At 38.3% G+C, this 26,920-nt stretch overlaps 1 protein-coding gene across 1 annotated transcript in view; it reads right to left on the reverse strand.

Moving 5' to 3' along the window:
* Positions 1 to 26,920, reverse strand: part of SP140L (SP140 nuclear body protein like) — a 55,886-nt gene that overhangs the window by 24,682 nt on the left and 4,284 nt on the right. The window contains exons 2-6 of the mRNA XM_030917135.1: positions 13,286 to 13,448; positions 12,119 to 12,287; positions 9,579 to 9,662; positions 7,740 to 7,856; positions 7,057 to 7,110 (exon numbers count right to left, since the gene is read on the reverse strand). Coding sequence (XP_030772995.1) covers positions 7,057 to 7,110; positions 7,740 to 7,856; positions 9,579 to 9,662; positions 12,119 to 12,287; positions 13,286 to 13,448 — 587 coding nt within the window. The remainder of the gene's footprint in view (positions 1 to 7,056; positions 7,111 to 7,739; positions 7,857 to 9,578; positions 9,663 to 12,118; positions 12,288 to 13,285; positions 13,449 to 26,920) is intronic.

Below are 26,920 nucleotides of genomic sequence, written 5' to 3' on the forward strand. Positions count from 1 at the left end.
AGGAACATTCAACAAATTTTAAATAATTGACAAGGTCAGTTCTTCATATGGTTTTCCAGATATCTACTTTCCACTGCTGATCAACTAATAGAATACCTCCAAGACTGCAGACATCAATATTTCCAGAGAAAAACCATAGTTCATAACCTCCCTTACACCTGACAGGGCCACTAGTTTAAGATCTGACCACTAAGATGAGAGCAGAATATTGTTGTGGGAGGAGTGGAGTTCTGGGGAAAACTTCTTGCAAAAGTAATAGACCTCTAGGGAAGATAATTTTGCTCTTCACCCTTTCTCCTTCTGATGGCCTAGAACATGGACATTATGGCTGGAGCTTAGCAAGCACTTGGACAATGACATCATTGTCCAATCTTGAGAGTAGCTGAGCTGCAAGATAGAAGAATCTTCAAAATGCACGGGCCTGAAATAGACAAAACAATTCTGAAAAAGAAAAACAAAACTGGAGGCCTTACACTACCTGGTTTCAGGATTTGTAAAACTGTAGTAATCAAGATGGTGTATTGGCATAAAAATAGACATACAGATAAATGGAACAGAAAAAAGTCAAGTAATAGACCTAAATGTATATGGCCAACTGACTTTCAACAAGGATGTCAAAGTAACTAATTCAATGCAGAAAGGATACTCTTTTCAACAAATTATGCCGGAATGATTGAATATCCATATGCAAAGAAAGAAAAGAAATCAATCTTTAGCTCAAACTATATGCAAAAACTAACCCAAAATGGGTTATAGACCTAAATGTAGGTGCTAACATCATGATACTTGAAGAAAACATAGGTTCTTGAGCTAGGAAAAGATTCCTTAAATAGGACCTCAAAATCACAGATTATAAAGGAAAAAATGGTAAATGTAAACTTTATAAAAAATTTAAAGTTTTACTAACACTATCAAGTATTGGTGAATATGTGGAGCAATGAGAAGTTTCACGCATTACTGGTGGGAATGCAAGAGGGCATCATCATTTTGAAAAACATTTTGGCAGAGTCTTAAAATACTGAACATATATGTATGTTCATATGACCCAAGAGCACCACTCCTGGGCATTCACCCCACAAAATAAAACATGCCCAACTCAAAGATTTGTGTTCAGATGTTCCTATCAGCTTTATTTGTAATAGCTGAAACAGGAAACACCTCAATGGCTATCAACAGGTGAATAAACCATCTGCAATGTATTCACATAAAGAAACACTTCTCAGCGATGAAAAATAGAGTAACTATGAACACACAGAATAACACGGATGTATCTCAAAAGCATCATGTTAAGTGAAAGGGGCTAAACATAAGTAAATTCAATACTGTATGAATTCATTTATATGAAACTCCAGAAAAGACAAAACTAGAGTGATATAAACAGATCAGCACTTAAAAAAAACAACCTGGGTCGAGGGGTTGTACATGCCTGTATTCCCACTTACTTTGGAATCTGAGGCATGAGGATCACTTGAGCCCAGGAGTTTGAGGCCATTCTGGACAATGTAGTGAGGACTCATTTCTTAAAAAACAAACGAACAGAAAACAGATAACTGTTGTCAAGAATCAGAGAGAGGTGAGAAGAACACAAGTGGCCTTTTACATGTCATGATTGTGGAGGTATTTATATAACTGCACATTTGTTAAAACAAATTCAGTTATACCTTAAGGTGATGAATTTGTTTTATATATAGCTCCATAAAGCAGATAAGAAAAATGAAAATGTGGCACATTTACATAAAGAAAATCCTATTGTTGGTGCCCTTATCAAAGATTACTTGAACATACATTCATGAGTTTATTTCTGGGTTCCCTATTCTATTCCATTGGTTTATGTGTGTTTTTATGCCAGTACTGTTTTGATTACTTTTGCTTTGTAATGTAGTTTAAAATACAGTGTGATGCCTCCAGCTTTGCTCCTTTTTTTCAAGATTACTTTCACTATTTGGGTCTTTTATGGTTCTATACAAATTTTAGGATTCCTTTTTCCTATTTCTGTGAAAAATGTCATTGAAATTTTGAAAAGAGATATCATTGACTATCCAGATCACTTTGGGTAGTATGGATGTTTTAACAATATTCTTCCAGTTTATGAACATGAGATGTCTTTCCATTTATTTGTATCTTTTTCAGTTTCTTTCATCAGTGTCATAGTTGTCAGTGTGCAAATATTTCACCTCTGGTTAAATTTGTTCCTATTTTATTCTTTTTGTTGCTATTGTAAATAGGATTGTTTTCTTAATTTCTTTTTTGGATAGTTCATTGTTAGTGCGTAGAAACACAACTGATCTTTAAATCTTGCAACTGTACTAAATTCATTTATTAGTTCCAACAGTTTTTTGGTGGAGTCTATAGGGTTTTCTACATAGAAGATAATGTCACCTGGAAACAGAGACAATTTAACTTCTTTCCAATTTGGACGACTTTTTTTTCTTGCCTAATTGCTCCGACTAGGACTTCCAGCAGTATGATAAATACAAATGTCAAGAAGGGGCACTTAATTTTGACAAGGATGCCAAGAATAAATAATGGAGAAAAGATAGCCTCTTCAATAAATGGTGCTAAGAAAACTGAATATCCACAAGCAAAAGAATGAAATTAGATATTTGGCTTAACATCATATACAACAATTAACTCCAAATAGATTAAAGGCTTAAATGTCACACATGAAACCATAAAATTCAAAGAAGGAAACAGGGAAAAAGCTCCTCGATATTGGTCTGGGCAATTATTTTTTAGATAAGACACCAGAAACACAGGAAACAAAAGCAAAAATAAGCAAGTAGAACTACATCAAACTAAAAAACTTTTGTACAGCAAAGGAAATAATTTTAAAAATGAAAAGGCATCCTATGGAATAGGAGAAAATATTTGCAAACCATGTGTTTGATAAGGGTTGCTGTCCAGAATGTATCAGGAACTCACATAACTCAATAGCAAAAACAAAACAAAACCATGTCATAACCTGATTTAAAAATGGGGAAAGGATATGAATAAACATTTTCCCAAAAAAGACATAAATAGCCAATGGGTTATAAAAAAGCACTCAATATCACTAACCATCCATGAGAGAAATGTGACTCAAAACCATAATGAAACATCACCTCACACCTATTAGGATAGCTATTAACAAAACGGCAAGAGATAACAAGCATTGGTGAGGGTGTGGGGAAAAGGAACCCTTGTATGCTGTAAGTGGGAATGTAAATTGATATAGCCATTATGGAAAAGAGTATGGAGGTTCCTCAAAAAATTAAAACTAGAAAAACATACCATTCAGAAATCTCACTTTGGGGTATGTATCCAAAGGAAATGAAACCAGTATCTCAAAGAGATATCTGCACTCCCGTGTTCATTGCAGCATAATTCACAGTAGTTAAGATATAGAAACCACCTAAGTCTCCATCAACAGATGAATGGATAAAGAAATGTGATAAGGCACAGATCTGTGTATACTGGAAAACATATATAAAATCGTATTTCGAATCATGAAGAAAAAGGTATTGGGGTTATATCTCTTAATCACCATCTCCCATCATACACCAATAAATGAATTCCATGTGTGTTATAGATTTAAACATTAAAAAGTATTTCAAATATTCTATAAGCAAGTAAAAATGTTTTCAAATTATGAGGAGGATAATTTATTTGTAAATTGTACACAAAACCTGGAAACCATAAATGAAAAGACTGAAAGATATGATCAGATAAAAATTTCAAACGTCTTTGGGATAAAACATATAGGTATATCTTAGAAATATTTCACGTTTGGTTTCAGAACACTGCAATGAAGTGAATATTGCAATAGAGCAAGACACTCAATTTTTTGGTTTCCCAGTGCATATGAAAATCATGTTTATACTTTACTGTAGTCTATTAAGTATGCAATAGCATTATGTCTTAAAAAATCAATGGACAAACCTTAATTAAAAATACTTTGTAGCTCAAAAAAGGCTCACAATCATTTGAGCCTTCAGCGAGTCATAATTTCTTTGCTGGTAAAGGGTCTTGCCTGGGTGTTGATGGCTGCTGACTGATCAGGGTGGTGGTTGATAAAAGTTGAGGTGGATGTGACAATTTCTTAAAATAAGACAGTAATGAAGTTTGCTATGTTGATGGACTTCATCAAAGATTTCTCTGTAACATGTAAAGTTATTGATGCATTTTAGCACAGTAGATTCTCTCAAAACCTGTTGCTGCTTTATCAACTAATATATTCTAAATCCTTTGTTGTCATTTCAACAATGTTCACAGCATCTTTCCTAGGAGCAGATTCCATCTCAAGAAACCACTTTCTTCACTCATCCATAATAAGCAACTCCTTATCCACTCAGTTTTTTTTTCTTTTCTTTTCTTTTTTTTTTTTTTTTGAGATGGAGTCTTGCCCAGGCTGGAGTGCAGTGGCACGATCTCGGTTCACTGCAACCTCCGCCTCCCGGGTTCACGCCATTCTCCTGCCTCAGCCTCCCGAGTAACTGGGACTACAGGCGCCCGCCACCACGCCTGGCTAATTTTTTGTATTTTTCGTAGAGACAGGGTTTCACCATGTTAGCCAGGATGGTCTCGATCTCCTGACCTCATGATCTGCCCGCCTCGGCCTCCCAAGTGCTGGGATTACAGGCTTGAGCCACCGCGCCCAGACTATCCACTCAGTTTTATGATGAGATCACAACGATTCAGTCACATCATCAGACTCCACTTCTTTTTTTTTTTGAGATGGAGTCTCACTCTATCGCCAGGCTGGAGTGCAGTGGTGCAATCTCTGCTCAGTGTAACCTCCGCCTCCTGGATTCAAGCAATTTTCCTGCCTCAGCCTCCCGACTAGCTGGGACTACAAGCACAAGCCACCACGCCCAGCTAATTTTTGTATTTTTAGTAGAGACAGGGTTTCACCATGTTGGCTAGGTTGGTCTTGAACTCCTGACTTCAGGTGATCTGCCTGCTTTGGCCTCCCAAAGTGCTGGGATTACAGGTGTGAGCCACTGCAGCCTCCACTTCTAATTCTAGTTTTCTTGATATTTCCATCACATCTACAGTGACTTCCTCCACTGAAGTCTTAAACCCATCAAAGTCATCAATAAGGGTTGTAATCAACTTCTTCCAAATCCCTGCTAATGTTGATATTTTGACGTCCTCTCATGAATCATGAATGTTCTTAATCACATGTGAAACAGTGAATCCTTTCCAGAAGGTTTCCAATCGACTTTGCCCAGATTCATCAGAGGAATCACTATGTATAGAGACAGCTACAGCATTACAACATGTATTTCTTAAATATTAAGACTTGCTAGTTGAAATTACTCTTTGATTCATGGGCTTGCAGAATGGATGTTGTGTTAGCAGGCATGGAAATAACATTAATCACCTTGTACATCTCCATCAGAGCTCCTGGATGGCTACGTGCACTGTCAATGAACAGTGATATTTTGAAAGGAATCTTTTTTTCTGAGGAGTATGTCTCAACAGTGGGTTTAAAATATTCAGTAAACCATGCTGTAAACAGATGTGCTGTCATCTGGGCTTTATTCCAATTATATAGCACAGGCAGAGTAAACTTAGAATAATTCTTAAGGGCCCAAGGACTTTCAGAATGGTGAATGAGCATTGGCTTCAAGTGAAAGTCACCTGCTCCATTAGCCTCTAACAAGAGACTCAGCCTGTCCCGTGGAGCTTTGAAGCCAGGCATTGACTTCTCCTCTGTAGCTATGACAGTTCTAGATAGAATCTTCTTTCAATGGAAGGCTGTTTAGTCTACACTGTAAATCTGTGGTTTAGTGTAGCCAACTCCATCAATGACCTTAGCTAGAGCTTCTGGACAACCTGCTGCAGCTTCTATATCAGCATTTGCTGCTTCGCCTTGCCCTTTAATGTTATGAGACAGCTTCTCTCCTTCAACCTCAGGAACCAACCTCTGTTACCTTCAAACTTTTCTTATGAAGCTTCCTATATCTCACAACCTTCAGAGAAGTGAAGAGAGTTAAGACCTTACTCTGGATTAGGCTTTGGCTTAAGGGAATCTGATTTGATCTTCTATCCAGACCACTCAAACTTTCTCCACATTAACAATAAGACTGCTCTGCTTTGTCATTAAAGTGTTCACTGGAGTTGCACTTTCAATTTCCTTCAAGAACTTTTCCTTTGCATTCATAACTTGGCCAATTATTTGCTGCAAGAGGCCTAATTTTCAGTCTATCTCAACTTTTGACATAGCTTCCTCACTAAGCTTCGTCATTTCTAGATTTTTATTTAAAGTGAGTACACATGACTCTTCCTTTAATGTGAGCACTTAGAGGCCATTGTAGGGTTATTAATTGACTTAACTTCCATTTTTTTCATCTAGGATTTTCCAATCACACTATTTAAAATTCTTTCAACCTCCTTCCACTGCCCAATCTCAAAGACATCCCAACACCTTCAGGAATATGTGATAGCCACACCCCATGGCCAAGTACCAAAATCTGTATTACTCTTAATTGCTGCCATAACAAATTACCACAAATTTAGTGGTTTAAAACAACATAAATATATTATCTTCAAGTTATGTCAGTGAGAAGTATGACACGGTCTTACTGCCTAAAGTCAAGGTGTCAGTAGGCCTTCATTCCTTTCTGGGGGCTGGAAAGGACAACCTATTCCCTTGTTTTTTCAGCTTCTAGAGGTCACTCACATTCCTTGGTTCCCTCTTCCATCTTCAAAGCCTGCAACATTACATATTTCTGACGATTCTTCCATAGTCACATTTTCCTTTCTCCATAGCCAGGAAAAGTTCTCCACTCTTTAAAGCCTACAAGATTAGTTTGGACCCACCCACATAACCCAGGATAATCTCCCCACTTCAAGGCCCCTAGCTTAATTGTATCTGTAAAGTCCCATTTGCCATGTAAGATAGCAGATGACAGTCCAGGGATTAGGAGGTGGACATTTTTTGGGGAGGCCACCATTGTGTCTACCACAGTATTGCAAATAATAACAGAAATAGTAACAATGACAATAAGAAAACTCTGGCATTAAAAACGTATTTGTAACACCGAAAGCAAGTAAATTCTTGTTTATTCTTACTTCTTTTCCTCTTGGGTTTTCCCAAAGTAGAGTTGTTTCCAATATCCACAGTATCTAGAAAATAACAAGTGGTCGTGAGGAAACAGAAATTAACAAAGAAAAGTTACAGATTTTAGAACAATTCATACTACAGAAGGCTGGAGTTTATAAAGATGTTTGGATAGTCATTCCTCTCTTTCTTCTAGAGGAACCAAAAACCCACTAAACTGAGAACTATGAGTCTAGGATGGCCCCTGGGTCTTCTATCAAAAGTATAGTTTGGGGTAAGAGTAGATCTACAGTCTTCCCTCCTGACAATTAAGTACCTGGATTAGTTGTCTTTTGGGTGAGGCCTTTCTAAGATGTAGCAAAATGACACTATTATCTACCAGCAGAAGTTCACTGGGTTGTCTTGGGTTCCACGGAATATTGAGTGTCACTTAACATATTAATGTAATAAACAGGATAACTGCCACTTTAAAGAGCACTGTTTTATGACATCACCCATATGTAATCAACAGAGCCCATCCTGATAAATAAAACTTTATAATGATCTCTTGCCTCCCTGCAGTTTCCCAAAAGCTTGGGTGAAGCAAATGCAGAGAACAGGATTCTGGGCGGACTGGAGCACCTGCCTCCACTCTTCCCAGGGTCTGTGGGGCCCCCTGAGCCACCCCCATCCCACAGCCCTCAGGCAGCCTTACCCATTTTGCCACATGCTTGATCATTTTCCATCTTTGCTTCTGGGCTTTCTGGCACTTCTTTGGAGAAACCCGTGACATAGGAGCACTTCTCATTTTCACATGCTGGTTGCTCTGCTCCTGGGCCAAAATTGTGATTTATGAACTTTTAATTTGCCCCAATAACACTCTTTTCTGCACCCTGGTTGCTACCCGCTTCTCTACTTTTTCCTCTGAAATCTTCTTTCACTGCTCCTCCCTATATTTGACTCTTCCTTCAAGTTTCCCTTTTTACCCTCCTCTGTCTTTTTTTTGCATTATCAGAACTCTGTTTCTGTTTTTATTATTATTATTTTTGAGACGGAGTCTCGCTCTGTCGCCCAGGCTGGAGTGCAGTGGCCGGATCTCAGTTCACTGCAAGCTCCGCCTCCCAGGTTTACGCCATTCTCCTGCCTCAGCCTCCCGGGTAGCTGCGACTACAGGCGCCCGCCACTCCGCCTGGCTAATTTTTTGTATTTTTAGTAGAGATGGGGTTTCACTGTGTTAGCCAGGATGGTCTCCATCTCCTGACCTTGTGACCCGCCCGTCTTGGCCTCCCAAAGTGCTGGGATTACAGGCTTGAGCCACCGTGCCTGGCCTGTTTTTATTATTTTTAAGTTATAATTACTTGGTACATCACATCATAGCAAGCTAGAAGCAAGCTCTTCTGATTCTCCTTCTTTGGTCGTTTGGTAATCTTCTAGTTCACCAGAAACTAATGAGAAACAAGAGAGTTATTTTATTTTTATTATTGTATTTTATTATCTTTCAGTTATGTCAGTGAGAAGTGTGACACGGGTCTCACTGCCTAAAGCCGTTATGTTAGTAGGCCTTTATTCCTTTCTGGGGTCTGGAGAGGACAATCTATTTCCTTGTCTTTTCAGCTTCTAGAGGTCACACACATTCCTTGGGTGACCTCTAGACAGTGACCAGAGTTCCCAGTGCTGTGATGCTGCACACTAATATTCTGAGCTAAGATGCAGTGCTCTCTGGAAAAAAATATGCCTGCTCCTATAATCACGCCTGACACATAACAGAGTCATGCTCTCCCCATGTTTTGCACCTCCTTCTCCTTTTCTCTACTTTTATTTTTCTACCTGTAGTCCTGAGTAAAATAGAAAAATATTAAAAAGCTCTTATCATTCCAGAAACTACTAATGTTCTTTGAAAACAGAAGTGATGGAGGCTGCAGTGAGTGAGCCAAGATGGTGGCACTGCACTCCAGTCTGGGTGATAGAGACTCAGCCGCACTTCCTGTTGTGCATAACAACCCCATTTCAACCAAGCCTGAGTTTATGTTAATGAGGTGACCTTTGGAAATCCCTTTAGGATGGGGTTCACAGTTCTGCAGGGAATTGGAGATGGTTGGTGTGGGGAGATTTTCCATGTTTGGCATCAAAAGTGTTGAGAATGCAAGAGTACAGATAAAACAGGAGCTTTTCTTCCCCCAAGGGTCTCCTCTTTGATGTTGACCATGGGCCATGAGCTGTGGTTCTCAACACTTAACAGCTTCATACTGACCTCCTACAGGGACATTTCTAAATCACAGTTACTTCTAGGTAGTTAGCATCTGTAAATCTGTCCTACTGACACACTTGGCTCTGATTCCTTCATGGTTGTTGAGCCAACTATGTCTTGTTTTGGCCACTTCTCCAGGACCCGACATCTGGGTAGGAGCTCATACAACCCCCTCCTTGACTTCTCCATGGTTCTTCCTCATGTCTTCCCTGATTCACAATTTCCCCTCAGAACCTTGGGCCCTCACCTCCCTTGTCTCCTTTTCCTCTTAGCAATGAGAAACAGTTTTTATTCTGTCATTTTTACCTTGTTCAAGACTTAGTTGGATGTCAGGCCTCTCTTCCCTTTCTTTTCGATCACTTTCTTGGAAAAACAATTTGTCTTGGATTGCTGAAGAGTGGGAGAGAGAAGAAAGCAATTGAAGATCTGTGAGAAGCAGGGACAACATCTGGAAATTGGCTTTTAGGAATTTCCAGCATTCGGGTGACTCAGAAGTCAGAGGGTTACACATGACTAAACTCCTCTCATCTTCTGGGACAGAGAAGAGACGACCTCAACAATGAGCTTTTATGTGTCCTACACAGAAAAGGGATACTCAAAATTTAACGATAAAGAAGTAATGGAAACACAGTGAGTTGTGTTACCTGCAAAATTGTCAGTTGGCAGGGTAGGCATATATCAAAGTGTAAGGAAGAAACAGAGGGATTCCCTGGAAGGATGGTCTCAGGTCCTAGAGAGATTCCATCATAAAAGAGAAAACTAGCCAGGTGAAGTGGCTCACACTTGTAATCATAGAACTGTGGGATGGTGATGCAGGAGCATCGCCTAAGCCTAGGATTTTGAGACCAGCCTAGACCACACAGCAAGACCTTGTGTCAGAAAAACAAACACTAGCAAAATCAGCCTGATGTGGTTGTGTGCACCTGTGGTCCCAGCTACTAACAAGGCTGAAGCGGGAGAACTACTTGAGTCCAGGAAGTCAAGGCTGTAGTGAGCAGAGATAGCTCACTAGCCTGCCATCTAACCTGGGCAGAGTGAGACCCTATCTCCAAAAACATACATAAATAAAAAATAAAAGAGAAAACTCCAACAGCTTTAAAGATGAGGCTAGAAAACAGGAGAACGTTGGCTTAATTGGGTCAGGGAGGATGAACAGTTCCCAAATAAACATAACAGGGGACACAGGGGCAGCTTGTGTGGACTTCAGGGTCTGAGAGTCAGCAGTATCTCCCTGAGGGTGCGTGGACTGCTGTGCTGGGTGGGGCAGTGGGCAGTGCTGCCCCAGGAAGGGGACAGTGGGCCTCAGTGCAGGTCACCCAAGCATAAGGAGTGCCAGAAACTAACACATGAGTTGTGGACACTGGGGTTAGGAAGGGAATCCCTGCAGTCCATGGAGAGGAACAGAGCCCCTGTGAATGTAGGCAGTAAATGTAACACTATTCCCTTCATCCCCACAGCCTGGGCCATCCTGCTTACAAACATAACATTGACTTGAAATTTGTGCCCAGATATGTGATTTCCTTTTATTCACTTTTTGACTTGAATGACTTGTTACAACAATTATTTTAATCTAGATAATGTTAGTATTAACACAAATCAATAAGCCATACCATATGTAACTGCCTAAACTTTTTTTCCTTGTTTATAAATTTGTAGTATTTCTTTATTGCCTAGTAAATAAACTTCAAATTCCTTAGCTTTGGATTCCAGACCATTTACTATCTTCCTCCAAATGATCTCTCTTAGGTCAGCTCCTATACTGCTTCTCACTCTCGGATTTAGTCAGATCCAGTTTGTCCTGTTTTGCAGACATGCTTTCACACTTTTATTCCAGTCCCCATAGCATCCACCCTCTTCAGGGCATGTGCTCATTTTTCTTGTGATGTCTCTATCTCTCATTTGGAGAACTGGGTTGAGATTAAACTGTGAGGGGAATAAAATTTTGCCAGGCAAGTAAAACAAAATAGAGGGCATCTTTACTGTGTACCATTATAATAGTATAAATTATGCCTTCTCAGGAAAAAAGTCAAAAATCAAAACTTTAGTTTGATACAGCACCAAAAATAGTCCCTGTCAGAGCAATCAGTTTTGTGATTATTTGATTAACGTTTCTTTTAACCCTTGTGGGTAAAGGGTTAACAAAACTATTTATCCTTCAGTAAAGTCAAACTTGACCTGGGGCTAATTTTCTTGCTCATTATTCTAGAAACCTAACAAAGGTAGCCTTTTCCTGGTTTTACTTGGCAAACCCTGGGCTTAGAAATGACCCATGACTGGTTGCCTGAAACTATACATGAACTATAAATACCTGTAGGGAAGGAATAAGTGTGGTCTTCCTTCAATTGATAACTCTTACAACTCAGATTGTCCCTGTGGCACCCTGAAAGCTATGACTATGGAGTTGTTACAAGAGATATTGACTCCCACAGACATGTGGTGCTATGCCAAAGTGGATCCCGCACCCACAGCTAAGCTGTCACTCAAGGCAGGTAGTAGTCAATTTAGTGGCCTGCTATGTAGGCCACTGCAAGGACTCCCACTAAAGAGAACAAACAACTGATGCTGCCCCGTTGGGGTTCTGTGTTTCTTATCTTCTAAGTCAATCTGATCCCGGCGTGGCTCTGGTTGTCCTGTGAGTCTAAGTGGCCAGTGAAGCAGACCTCCAGGTGTCTGTTTTACCATAACCATATACCACAGGCTTCAAGACGATGCATGACACGTCTATTTTGTTAACCACTCTATCCCCACTGCCCAACACAATGTGTCACACATGGTAGGAGCTCAGTATATGCTTATTGAAAAAACTTGGCCCTGGAACTCAAAAGGTAGATAATAAACCTAATTACCATTGTTGAAACTTTTACGAATGTGAATTAAATCGGGGTATTCCTGCATGTTGACCTCGTTGAACAGTGCTTCCAGAACTGGCAGGTTAAATGTCTTCTCCAGTTCACTGAGAACATTGTACACCACTCTTTGTACAGGGACCAGGTTTCTACAAGAATCTTGAGAATCCTTTAAAAATATTGAATGGAGAAAATACAAATACAGACTTTCAAATTACAGAAGAGCCATAAAAAGAAATTTTATGTTTACTGAATTTCAATTTCTCTTCACAGGTATCTTTGTGTGTAAAGTTTCATAATTCTTACATGTTTGTATAGCCAGTAATGAAAGAAGTAAATTCCATCTCCTTAAAAATACCCACTGATTGAACCTGATCGCCTCACCCTTATTTACATTAGATGTAAAAAGGAGCAACTTTGAAGGATAAAAGTGGGCTCAAAGTTCTTTAAGAGCCTGACTGATACGTTTTTGGGATAGATGTAGCAGGCAATCAATGAGTGGCTGTTTTGTTGGCTGGACAACCCCTGCTCTTCCCCCAAAACTGATTTGGCCTGAAGGGCTCAAGGAAACCAGGTGACCATTCTCCCCTTGCTGCGAACTTGGCCACAGAGGAAGCACATTCATAGCTGGAGATGACTCACTGCACTGTATCTCTAGCAGGGCCTATGGGTGGAATTTACCCATATTCCAAGACTCCAGAAATGCACAAATAAAGGAAAGACAAAGAAAACGAATGTGTTGGAGAAAGAATAACAAGCATCTACTTCCAAATTTGTCCCCTCTAGACACCAGTTCCCTGTGGGTTTTAATGTTCTCAGATCTAGGTATTTTAAATTGATGCTAATTGAAATAAAATGCTCTGTTAATTATGATTTCAGTAAATCAATTCATTAAAATTATTTTTAAATTTTGGTTTATGTTATAGTGTATGAATTCTACAAAACATTGTACATTTATGGAAAACACCTGTTTCTATTCCAGTTTCTCCAGTACCATTGATCCCAACTCCAGAGGGTGCCATGGAACACCATTTCCTCAGCTGGAAGTAGGACCATCTCTGGTGACCTCTGCTTCTCCCCTTCTTTTCTGCCTTACAGGAGCACTTACAGAAATACTTGTAAAATATGAAAGCATATCTGCCAGGCTGTGAAATAAACTTCACTTACTTCAAATATTTTATTTGTGATGAGTTCACGGTCGCGGAGGCCCTCAAGGAATGGAAATGTCTTTTTTATTGCATTTGAAATCTCCAGCTTATGTCTTTTGAAGTGCTTGAATACAGTGTCATAGAGAAGCCCCTTATCTACATCCTGGTCTTCCGTGAACATCCTAGGGAAAAAGGACACCATGTGAAAATGGTCATCAAGATTCTGAGATGTTTGTGGAGGTGGTAAGATTTTACATATAAAGGATAAGCTAGGAAAAACCAACATATATAAAATAGGTGGTCCTCAGTAGAGCCCAGAATAAATGGAATTGAAGCAGAAACAAAGATGTAATAGAAGATATCATGGAGCCTATGCAAGACTAATATAGAGGGTACTGAAAAAGCCCAGTCTAAACTGAACAAAGTCATTGTAAAGATATCTTCACCTAACCATATCTGGAATATTTTTCAAAATAAAAGTATTAAATTCCTACAGAATCTAGATGGAGTAAGCAGGTCATCCATAGAGAAATGAAAGTCAGTGGAATGTAAATAAAAATCTAACCTTGAAAATGTATCTTGGCCGGGCGCGGTGGCTCAAGCCTGTAATCCCAGCACTTTGGGAGGCCGAGACGGGCGGATCACGAGGTCAGGAGATCGAGACCATCCTGGCGAACACGGTGAAACCCCGTCTCTACTAAAAAAATACAAAAAAGCTAGCCGGGCGAGGTGGCGGGCACCTGTAGTCCCAGCTACTCGGGAGGCTGAGGCAGGAGAATGGCGTGAACCCGGGAGGCGGAGCTGGCAGTGAGCTGAGATCCGGCCACTGCACTCCAGCCTGGGCGACAGAGCGAGACTCCGTCTCAAAAAAAAAAAAAAAAAAAAAAAAGAAAATGTATCTTAATCAACAACTGCGAGAAAACAAATTTGGCAAAATAAAAATAAGATGTCCCTCTCTAATCTATAGCTGCTAGGAAGGAAATACCATCATATATCATAAAATTAATTCATAAATAATACAGTGCGGTTTAATAATGATAATAATACCATATTATTGAAAATTTCATGAGAATATCAGTGATATCTCCTGGAACATCTCTGGCTCTGCTTTGTGTTAATATAAATCTGTCTGTACTATTGCTATATACGGTTCATCATTTTATGCATCTGAATTTCAGAAATTGCTGCTGTTTCCTGTTAAAGCAATTTTAAAGCTGAGTCTCTAATTCTAGTTCTTAGTTGATCATGTTATTGCTCTGATAATGTTTTAATCAATATCTCAGTATTCCTAAATGTTATGAAAACTTGGGAGATCTTTTTATCCAACCGGAAGCGAATTATTGGCACTTCCCATTACGCAGCATAAAGCGGGACACAATCATGTCACATTATTGGTTTGAATTCCTGTAAAAAAAAAAGTTTCTGGTTAAAGATCATTAAAACAATAACAAAGGAGTTAGATTTACGATGACAAAGAGAATGGTGGAGGACAATGAGCACATAAGAGATTTCAAATAAAATCTCGAAGACAAAAAGTGGTCAGAAAAGTGCTAGTTGCAATAATAGGTAGGGAATGCTCCCAGAGGTTAAGAAAGCAATCGTGGTGCTCTACAGAATTCTGAAGAAACAGTGGAGATGTGAAGGGAGACACACAGCTAAAAACTGATTTGTTATTTGAAAAATGAACAGAGCAATGCATACACTGCTTGTCACCCTGCATGCTGACCACATGCAGGCAGACAGCCTCTCGGGGGCAACCATTGCTGTCATTCATTCTGTCATATGTTAATACTGCCTGCTCTTGGATTTCATATAAATGGGTAAAACATATACATGCTTTTGTGTCTGTCTGATTTTGCTTATCATCTATGTTGCCGTGTTGAACAGTTAGTTTGTTCATTTCTACTGTTGAGTGGTATTCCATTGTGTGAATCTACCACAATCTGCTTACTCATTTTTCTGTTGATGGACATTGGAGTGGATTCCAGTTTGAGACTAGTATAAATAAAACTGCTGTTCTTGTGCAAGACTTTTTGTGGCAAAATGTTTTCATTTCTCTTGGGTAAATATGCGGGAGTGGAATTACTGGATCATTGTGTAAGAGTACATTTAACCATTTTAAAACCTGACAAACTGTTTTTTTAAAGACTACCAGTGATGGCCTTTTCTACTTTTAGCCATTCCAGTGTGTATGATGTGATATCTAATTTTAGTTTTAATTTGTATTTCTTTAATGAGGAAATTATGTCAGGCACGTTTTCAAGTGTTTACTGGCAACTTACTTATTTTTTGGTGAAGTGTCTGTTCAAATGTTTGACCCATTTATATTATTGAATTTTATTTTATTTATTGATGGGTAGGAGTTTTTTATAGATTATGGATAGAAGTGTTTTGTCTGATTTATGTATTGTAAATATTTTCACCCAGTCTGTAGCTTCTCTTTTATTTTCTTAATTATGTCTTTTGATAGGAAAAAATCTTTAACTTTGATGAAGTCCAATTTATTATTTTTTTCTTTTATAATTAATGACTTCAGTGTACTCTCTAAGAAGAATTTGCCACTCCAAGGTCATGAAAATATTCAAAAAGCAATTTACAATATAAGCATGGGTTTATATCTGTACTTTCTATGCCATACCATTTATCTGTTTGTCTACCCTTATGCTGATATGATTTTGTGTTAAATACCATGGCTTAAAGAAAGTCTTGAAATCAATTAGAAAAGATTGTCTTGGACTTTCTAGATTCTTTGATTTTCCACATATCTTTTCAAATCAATTTGCCAATTTCTACAAGAAAAGCCTTTTGGATTTTTCTTGGTTTTGATTTGAAACTACAGATAAATATGGGGGAGCTGACAACAATATTGAGCTAGAAATCTGTTAGCGTCGTATATTTCTCCATTTATTTAGATCAATTTTAAAAATCAGGCACATCTGTCATTAGATTTATTTCTAGTTATTTTATTCTCTCTGGTACTACTTTAAATGATATTGCTTTCCAAATTCCTTATTACCATTGTAAGAAATATAATTGGTTTGAGAAACATTAACCATGTATTTCTGGCCCTGCTAAATTCATGTATTAGTTCTAGTAAAGTATTTATACATTTCCTTTATATTTTAAAGAAAATAATCATGTCATCAGCAAAAAAAGACTGATTCACTGTTTCTTTCCCCAAAATAACAATTATTTCCTTTTTTGGATCTTATTTCACTGCTCAGGAGTTTAAATACAATGTTACAGAGAAGTGAGAGACAACTTTCTTGTATTATTTCCAATTTTAGGGAAAAAGCAACTAGCAATATCACTAAGTGTGATGTTTGTTATGCCTTTATACATATTCTTACCTCTTTACCTTCCTTTCTTTTCTCTTTCTTTCTTTCCTTCTTTCCTCCTTTCCTCCTTTCCTCCTTTCCTCCTTTCCTCCTTCCCTCCTTCCCTCCCTCCCTCCCTCCCTCCCTCCCTCCCTCCCTTCCTTCCTTCTTTCCTTCCTTCCTTCCTTCCTTCCTTCCTTCCTTCCTTCTTTCCTTCCTTCCTCTTTTCTTTCTTTTCTTTCTTTCTTTCTCTCTCTCTTTCTTTCTTTCTTTCTTTTCTTTCTCTTCTCTCTCTCTCTCTCTCTCTCTCTCTCCCCCTCCCCTCCCCTCCAGTCCCCTTCCTTCTTTGAAGGCTTTACTCTGTTGCCTAGGCTGGAGTGCAGTAACGTAATCATAGCTCATGGTAGCCTCAAACTCCCAGGCTCAAGTAATACTCCCACCTCAGCTTCCTGAATAGCTAGGACTATAGATGTTACCATGCCCAGCTAATTTTTTATTTTACTTTTATATTTTGTAGAGAGAGGGTCTCGCTTTGTGGCCTAGGCTGGTCTTGAACTTCTGGCTTCAAGTGATCCTCCCACCTTGGCCTCCCAAAGAGTTGGGATCACAGCTGTCAGCCACTGTGCTTTGCATTCCTCACTATTTCTAACTTGCTGAGAATTTTATCATGAACTACTAATTTTATCAAATGCATCTACCAAGATATACATATGACTTTCCTACCTATCTATTCCTAATTTGCTGAGTTCCTACCTATTCCTAATATGCTGGGAGTTTTATCATGAACAGATGTTAAATTTTATCAAATGCATTAATGAGATATTCATATGATTTTTTCTTTATTTTTTAATTGGTGAATCACATTGATTGATTTCCAAAGCCGCCTCTTATGTAGAAACAAATAACCACAGATCAATAGACATTTGAGGAAATATTTCAATATTAGAAAGACTAGCGTAAAAAAAAAAGAGAGAGAAAAGTTACCCCAGGAGAAACAGATATTATGGGAAATGGGGGGAAATTCCAAATAGTAACTATTTGAATTAAAGCTTCAAATTATATCAACAAACTTAAAGTGTTGAACAGGGTTGGTGAAGAAAAACTGAGTTAAGGAATTTATTTCAAGTATGACAACAATATGGTGGAACAATATGGTTTCAGATTCAACTGTAACAATTACAGAAATACAAATTAAACAATGAACTTGAAAAGTTGAAGGTAACTACTGATTGAGTGAAATCAGATCTTATAAGACCTATGAAACTCTGAAAATAAAAATAAAGAGCAAACATAGTTTGCATTTTTAGAGAGATAAAACAAGAAAAACAATGAATTATAAAAGGTAAAACAGAAGAAAGGTTGAAAAATTATAACACTGAATAGAAGAAATGATACTGAAAGGCAATATTAATGATATTGGAGGCATCATCAATATTGATGATATTGATACTGATTGGAATCAAAGATAGAATCCAACTAAAGATGCAGTGACACAAAATATGCTGAAATCAAAAATACGCAATTTATGGTATGCAACTTCAAATAAAACAAAAAGCAGAACAATTCCCATTAATGTCAATTCGAAATTCAAGAAACAAATAATGGGACAAAGGTTTTATGGGCATTGCAAAACAACTCACCCCTAAGTTTTTACTCTCTCCATATACCAAAATGGACAAAATATACAGGTTCTAGATAAGTTAATAAGAATCAGTTATTATTTAATCTTGTAACTTAAAAACAGAGAACACATCATCAATATTTAGTATAATCTTGGCCACAAAAGAAGTCTCAATAAGTTACAATCAATAGAAATGAAACATATTGCATAAGGAAAATAAATTTCTTAAGATTTTAGAAAGCAAAACAAAACACATTGTGTCGGGTTAAAGATGAAATAAAACTTGTAGTTACAGGCTATTTAGAAACAGAAGGAAAGAGAAAGGTAAACTTGTAGTTACAGGCTGTTTAGAAACAGAAAGAGAAAGGTAATGACAATGAGACTGAATAAGAGACAAAACAGTTCAACATTCGAAAATCTCTCTGTAATTTTACATCAGTAAATAAAAGGAGAAGTATTTGAATATATTCACAAATGATTTTAAAAGGGAATTTGGTAAGTCCTAACAGTTATTTTTAAAAATAAAAACTCTATATGAAATAAAAACTAACATAACATGAACTCTCTAAAATCAGCAAATGTTATGGTAAACATGAATGGTGAAGTCATTTAAATAGAAAACAATATAGGAATGTCTACTATTACCACCATTATACATATATACAAACATATATGTGTGTGTGTGTGTGCATGTGTGTGTACAAATATATATATATACACATACACATATGCATATTTTGGAAGCTTTAGCTAATACGATAGGCTATGAAAATAAAACAATTAGTATAAATACTAAAACAGTACAGTATTATAAGTTCTATAATTATATACATAGAAAAACTAGAGAGAGAGACCTAATAAAATTCATGAGAAGTAGAAAATTAATTTGTCAAATGTTATGGTTTGACCCTGTGTCCCTACCCAAATCTCATGGCAAATTGTAATCCCCACGTGTTGGAAAGGGACCTGGTGGGAGGTGATTGGATCATGCAGGTGGATTTTCCCCATACTGTTCTCATGATTGTGAGTGAGTTCTCACGAGATCTGATTATTTAAAAGTGTGGCACTTCCTTCCTTGCTCTCTCTCACTCCCTCTCTCTTGCTTTGACTTGTGAAGAGGTGCCTGCTTCCCTTCACCCTCTACCATAATTGTAAGTTTACTGAGACCTCCTAGTCATGATTTCTGTTAAGGTTGTGGAACTCTGAGTCAATTAAACCTCTTTTCTTTTTAAATTACCCAGTCTCATGTAGTTTTTTACAGCAGTATGAGAACGAACTAATACATCAATGAGTAAGAATAAAAAATAGATATATAAAACTTACTAGTTCTTATTTGGAACAACATAAGTTAAAAAAATACTCAGACTCAATAGCAAATACACATGTATATATTTATAAACATCTTAAAAGTATACGAACTATAAAAATTTTATTGAAGGAAATTAAATAAGATCTAAATAAATGGAGATATATAAAATGCTCCCAATTAGAAAAAATGTAATAATTTTAAAGCATCAATTTTTCTGAAATTATTATGCAAGTATTTGCAACCAGAAACCCCATTAAAACTGAATAAAGTCCAGGTGTGGTGGCTAATGCCTGTAGTCCCAGCACTCTGGGAGGCTGGCGTGGGCAGATCCCATGAGATCAGGAGTTCAAGACAAGCCTGGGTAACATGTCAAAATGCTGTCTCTACAAAAAATACAAAAATTAGCCGGATGTGGTGATGTGCACCTGTAGATCTAGCTACTTGAGTGACTGAGGCAGGAGGATCACTTCAGCTGGTGAGGTTGCGGTTACAGTGAGCCAAGGTCACACTGCTGCACTCCGGGCTGGGTGACAGTGAGACTCCGTCCCCCCCAAAAAAGAAAAAAAAACCTGGATAAAATAATCTAAATATTGAAATGACAGAATGTCTGAGTCAATAAAGAACACTTTGAGACAAGAATAGTTAAAGGAAGATTTCTCTTAATAGATTTAAATGTTCTTAAAAAGCAATACAGATATAAAAGACAGTACAGAAAAACATTTTCAATATGTATGACAAAGGGTTAATATATCTGCCATTAATAGGCAAAGACTAAAGTCTACTAATAAAAAGTAACAAACAATCCCTCCAAAATGGACTTGAACAGGCAGCTTGAAGAAAAGAAAATTAAAATGTCCAATACACATATGAATACGTTCAAACCAAAACATCAATGAGAAACCATTTCTCACTCATTAGATTGGCAAACACAATTTCATTAGTGACACTATGCCATGTGGGAGAAGATTCAGAGAAACAGGCACTCATGGCTTGTGTGAGCATGAATTACTACGGCCTTTTCAGAAAAGATTCGGCAACATCCGCTAAATTTTAAAATATACTACAGACTGACCCAGCAAATCCAATTTTGGAATCTATCCCATATAAATAAAAAGATCAACATGTATCCTATAGAAACAAGAACTTCAGAACTTTCAGTGCTCCCCATTTCTTCAAGAGTGAAACCCCAGATCCTTACACTGTTCAAAGCGTCTGTAATGATTCAGCCTTCTCTCCTCTCCCCTTGATCACTCCTGTCTGGTCGCACTCACCTCTTTGTTGTTTCTTGACTAACCAGACATACTGTAGCCTTAGGGAATTGACATTGGCTGTTTCTTCTGCCTAGCAGGGATACATATATCTATGCAGTGAACTAATTTCCCTGTCTCTTTTTGATCCTTGATTCACTGTCACCTTCTCAATGAGACTTGCTTTGACCAACCTATCAAAAATCACAACCACAATCCCCCAGCCTGCCCTCATACTCCCAATCCCCTTATCTGCCTCTATTTCTTTCTCCCATGCTCTTATCACTCCCTAACATATTAAATAAATTACACATTTGTTTGTTTATTGTTTATCATCTTCTTCATTGCCTCTCTTCTCCCAAAAATACGTATGCCATAAGGGCAGTGGTGTCTGTTTTGTCCATTAGTTTTTCTTGAGTACCTGATATATACAAGGTGTTCAATAAATATTTGTTGACTACATGCTCATAAATACAAAAGTATTTATTGAAGCATTGTTTTTAGTAGTAAAACAATAACAACAACAACAACAACAACAACTCAACAATAACACATATCTCTAAACCTGAAAATAACCTAACTGTCCATTTGGCTGAATGGTTGAGTGCATTATCATAAAGGTACACCATTGAAATATTACATAGCTATTTAATTGTAGCAGTTTGGGTTGAAGGTAATAGTTTTGTTGTTCAATGAAAACATCATGCTCAGATTAATATATTATGATTCCATTTTTATATGTTAAACAAAAGTCTTTCATTTGTATATAAAATTCAGAATAAATGTTAGGGAAGGCATGGAACCACTACACCCAAGGTGTTAACACTGGCTTAGTGGACAGTTTCAGGGTTCTAACCAGGTCCCTTCAGATCTTTCTTTTTTACCATTTTTTTGGGTAACATCAGAGAAAAGAGAAATAATAAATAAATAGAATGAGACTTTAGAGTAAGTATATTTATTTTGTGCTGGAGATGGTGTCTCTCTCTGTCCCCCAGGCTGGATTGCAGTGGCTTGATCTCAGCTCACTGCAACCTCTGCCCCCAGGTTCAAGCAATTCTCCTGCCTCAGCCTTCCTAGTAGCTGGAATTACAGGCGTGTGCTACCACTCCTGGGTAATTTTTGTACTTTTAGTAGAGACGGGGTTTTGCCATGTTGGCCAGGCTGATCTCAAACTCCTGACCTCGAGTGATCTGCCCACCTCAGCTTCCCAAAGTGCTGGGTTTACAGACATGAGCCACCGTGCCCAGCCTGGAGTAAGTATATTTAACACTCCCCATAACTTATTCAATGATATTGTTTTTATAAAACAACCAACCAGTAAACTTAGAAATGTAAAAATTGAGTTCTCAAATTCAAAATTAAAGGTAGGCAAAATAATAAAACATTTAGGAATGAACTGAACAAATAGAATGCAAGACTTGTATGCTGAAAATGACAAAACATTACCAGACAAATGAACAATCTAAATAAATAGAGATACCCATGTTCATGGATTGGAAGACTCAATATATTTAACCTGGCAATTCTCTCCAAATGGACCTATAAACTCAGTGTGATTCCTATCAAAATCCCAAATGGCTTTTTTGAAGAAATTGAGAAGCTAATCCTAAAATTTATATGGAATTGCAAGAACCCAGAATAGCCAAAACAATCTCTGAAAAGAAGAAAAAAGTTGGAACATTTATACTTTCTTATTTCAACACTTATTTAAAGCTGCCCATATCAAGACAGTTATTGTACTGGCATAAAGATATATAAAGTGGCTGGCCGGGCGCGGTGGCTCAAGCCTGTAATCCCAGCACTTTGGGAGGCTGAGACGGGCGGATCACGAGGTCAGGAGATCGAGACCATCCTGGCTAACATGGTGAAACCCTGTCTCTACTAAAAATACAAAAAACTAGCCGGGCGACGTGGCAGGCACCTGTAGTCCCAGCTACTCGGGAGGCTGAGGCAGGAGAATGGTGTGAACCCAGGAGGCGGAGCTTGCAGTGAGCTGAGATCCGGCCACTGCACTTCAGCCTGGGTGGCAGAGCGAAACTCCGTCTCAAAAAAAAAAAAAAAAGATCAAAGAAACAGAGTTGAGAGTGTAGAAATAAATCCTTGTGGTTTCGGCAATTGATTTTCAACAAAAGTGCCAAGGCAATTAAATGAGGAAAAGATAGTCTTTTCAACAAATACTACATGTACAAAAATACGAATGCAGACCCTTACCTCACATCATATACATGAATCAACTCAAAATGGATCATGGATCTAAATGTAAGAGCAGGACTGGTTTCATGAGCATGCATCCTGTGCAGTCACAAACGACTCTGTGCTTAGTTTAGCGTTCCACTTTCACTGTTCTGAAATCCTTAATAATTTGTGAACAAGGATCCCCCCATTTTTATTTTTCACTGGGTTCTCCAAATTATGTAGTAATCTTCTAAAAGAGCAAAAATGGTAAGACTTTTGTAAGAAAATAAAGGCAAAAATCTTTGTGACTTTCGGTTAAATGAAGAGTTAGCTACAACATCAAAAGCATGATCCTTAAAAGAGGAAATTGATAAGCTGAAATTTAACAAAACTGAAATTTTTTGTGTTTCAAGTATACTATTAAGAAAAAGAAAAGAATAGCCACAGTCTGGGAGAAAATATTACACAATCATATTTTCAATAAACTACTTATATTCAAATATGTAAAGAATTCTGATAACTCAGTAAGAAGATAACCCAATTTAAAAATGGGCAAATGATTTGAATAAATATTTCTCCAAAAGACACATGGAAGATAATAAAGACATGAAGAGATGTTCAGTATCATTAGTCATTAGAGAAAAGCAAATTCAAACCACAACAAAATACTAATATGCATTCATTGGAATGGCTATAAACACATACAATAATGAGTTTTAGCAAAGATGTGGAAAAACTGGAACCCTTACACATTGCTATAAAGTGGCCTTTTGGAAACAGTGTAAGATAGATTTTGTGAAAGTTAACTATAACGTTACTGTTACTATAATGTTACTATATTTGCATTCAAGTCGTGTGGATATATGTTTGCATTTCTAGGTAGATGTTTAGCAGTTAAATTATTGAGTCTTATAGTTTCACTTTGACTGTGTTGCTCCTCCCCAAGGCTGGCAAAGTGCCACATCAAGAGGGTTTTCCTGAGCTCAAAGTTTCTCCAGTGGAGGACATCCTGCTTCTGTAGCATTCTGTGCCACATCTTAGAAGGCCCACTTCTGTCTTGTCTCATGGGAAACAAAGGGGAAATCACTGGGGCTAGACCACCTGTGTTTGACTAGAAATGAAGAAGTGAGGGCAGGGCTCACAGTGGCCAGTGCGTGGATCACCAGGCTGGTAACTGTGTTCCTGCTATCTGCACCATAGCAGAGAGCTCAGCTAGCAGCTCTGCCCAACTGCAGAGGCAAGCTGGTGACCTTATTTGGCCAGGGAGCATAGTCAGCAATTCTAACTGGCTTGGGTGCCTAGTCAGCAATCTAGGCCAGCTACAGGGTTTAGCTTTCTGTCTTGTTGGACCAGGGAACCCCCAAAGAGATTCTGCCCAGCCTCAAAGCCTAACATATATCCTTGACCAGGCAGGTAATCAAGTCAGCCACTCTGCCTAACTACAGAGTATGGCCTCTAGCCTTGCTAACCAGGAAGCCCAAATAGTAACCCTGCCCAGCCTCAACGGCCAGCCAATGACCTGCATGGACAGTAAACCAAGCCAAGGATACCTCCCAACTGAGGGGCACAGCTTTGTGGCTCCAGCCAACCAGAAATCCCAGCCTACGGTCTGCAGCCATTTCTGCACAGGGAGTATAGCCAGTCACCCTGTTCAAATGTAGAGCATATCCTATGGCCCCACTTAATCACACAGCTCAGCCCGTGATGCTGCCAAACTATGGGGCACAGCCTGCAGCTCTGCCTAACCGGGATTCCAAAGAATGATCCCATCTGACAGAGGAGCCCAGCTTGCAGCAAGCATCTAATTGTGGGGCATAGCCTGTGGCCCCACCAAACCCAGGCACCTGATAACAACACTGATGGACATTGAAGCACAGCTTGTGGCTCTACTCTGGAAGAGAACCCAGACAGTGACTCAACCCAACTACAAAATGTCTGGACGGAACGAGGAAGGGAACAAAAGAACAAAGGGACTAAAATGGCACATTTCCGGGTTCTTGTCAACTTTCCCGTGCCGGGAAAGACACAGGTCGACTGCGCAGGCGCAGTCTGACGTCTGATGGAGAAAATCGAAACCTACCTAGCCGGGCCTACCGCCCCGCCCCCGACCCGCCTATGTCCCGCCCACTGCCTTCCTACTCCCAGGCCCAGGACATAAAAGCCGCTCCCGGCGCATGCAGTGTGAACTTCCTCGGCCCCTGCTCGTATGCGGACCTAGGAACCTCTGCCGAGAATGCCAGAGCGACTTCCTCGGCCTCCACCGCGGGAGACCGGTGAACCTCGCCCCTCCGTCACATTGGCTAGTTAATAAAGTTTTCTTTTACCCTGCCTACTTGCCTGTTCTCTGGCACTTACTCTGGTGGTCGTCTGGAGCAAATCACAAAACACAGCCTGCAACCCTGTCTAATCACAGAGCCTAGCCTATGGTCCCATTGAACAGTAGCTTGAGGCCTTGTTCAATCTCAGAGGGCAGCCAGTAGCCCTGCCCAACAAAAGAGTCTAACCGAAACACTCAACAAACCATACAGGCCAGCCAGCGTCCCCAGCAAACACCAGAGAACAGGCAATAATCCTGCGCAACTAGAGATCCCAAAAGCAAACTGTGCCTATTCATGGATGCTACCAGCTGACCTGTCCTGAACTCCAGGGTATACTGACTATTAAAGGACTTTCCATGCCAAAGCAAACCTAGAAAGGCTGGAAGAGGTTAGTGCTTCCTCAAACGTACAGACACTAATGTGAGGATACAAGGATCATAAAAAATCAGCAAAAATAAAACCCCTAAAAGAAATTAATAAGCTGTAATAACTGACTCTGAATAAATGAAGGTCTATGAGCTAACTGACTTTCAGAATAATCCTCTTTAAAAAGTTCAGCGAACTACAAGAAAACACAGATGGACAACTCAACAAAATCAGAAAACAATATATAAACAAAATATAATGCCAATAAAAAATAGGAACTGTTAAAAAACAAAAAACAAAAAAACAGAAATCCTAGATCTGAAAAATACAATGACTGAACTGAACAATCTAACAGAAAATTCCAACAGCTTACTTAAGCAGAAGAAAGAATCAGTGAACTGAAAGAGAGTTCATTTGAAATTATCTACTTAGAGGAGCAAAAAGAACAAAGAATGAAAATGAGTGAAAAAAGCCTATTGCATTTATGGGATACCACCAAGTGAAACAACATACAAATTATGGAAATTACAGAAGAAGAGAGAGAGAAAAATGAGCAGAAAGTCAATTTCAAGAAGTAATAACTAAAAACTTCCCAAATTTGAGGAGAGAAATAGACATTTACGTTCATGAGGTCCAAAGTTCCCCAAACAGGTTCAACAATACAATTCTACACCAATAAGTATTATAATTAAATTATCAAAAGACAAAGAGATAATTTTGAAAGCAGCAAGGAAAGCATAACTTATTACCTAAAATGGAGCCCTCATAAGACTAACAGTAAATTTTTCAGCGGAAACCTTCTCTTAGCCCAGGAGGGATTAGGGTGACACATTCAAAATATTGAAAGAAAAAAAACCTGCCAACCAAGAGTGTTATACTTGGTAAATTTGTCTATCTTAAATGAAGATGTGATAAAGGCTTTTCCAAAAAAACAAAAGTTGAAGGAGTTCATCATCAGTAGACTTGTCTTACAAGAAATGCTAAAGTGAGTTCTAGTTCTTCAAGCTGCAATGAGATGATATTAGTTAACAACATAACAATATATAAATATAAAAAACTCACCAATAAAGGTAAATATTTAGTTAAAATCAGAAATCTCTTATATTGTAATGATTGTGCATAAATCACTTTCAATTCTAGCTTAAAAATTAAAAATCAAACATATTTAAATAAGTATAACTGTAGCAATTTGGTTTTAGATACCCAATATAAAATATATGTAAATTGTAACATTAATAAATTAAAATGTGAAGGAGGAGAGAAACAAAAGTGTAGAGTTTTATATGTGGTTAAAGTTGTTA

This window comes from Rhinopithecus roxellana, chromosome 14 (assembly GCF_007565055.1).
Source record: "Rhinopithecus roxellana isolate Shanxi Qingling chromosome 14, ASM756505v1, whole genome shotgun sequence".
In the NCBI taxonomy this organism is placed as follows: domain Eukaryota; kingdom Metazoa; phylum Chordata; class Mammalia; order Primates; family Cercopithecidae; genus Rhinopithecus; species Rhinopithecus roxellana.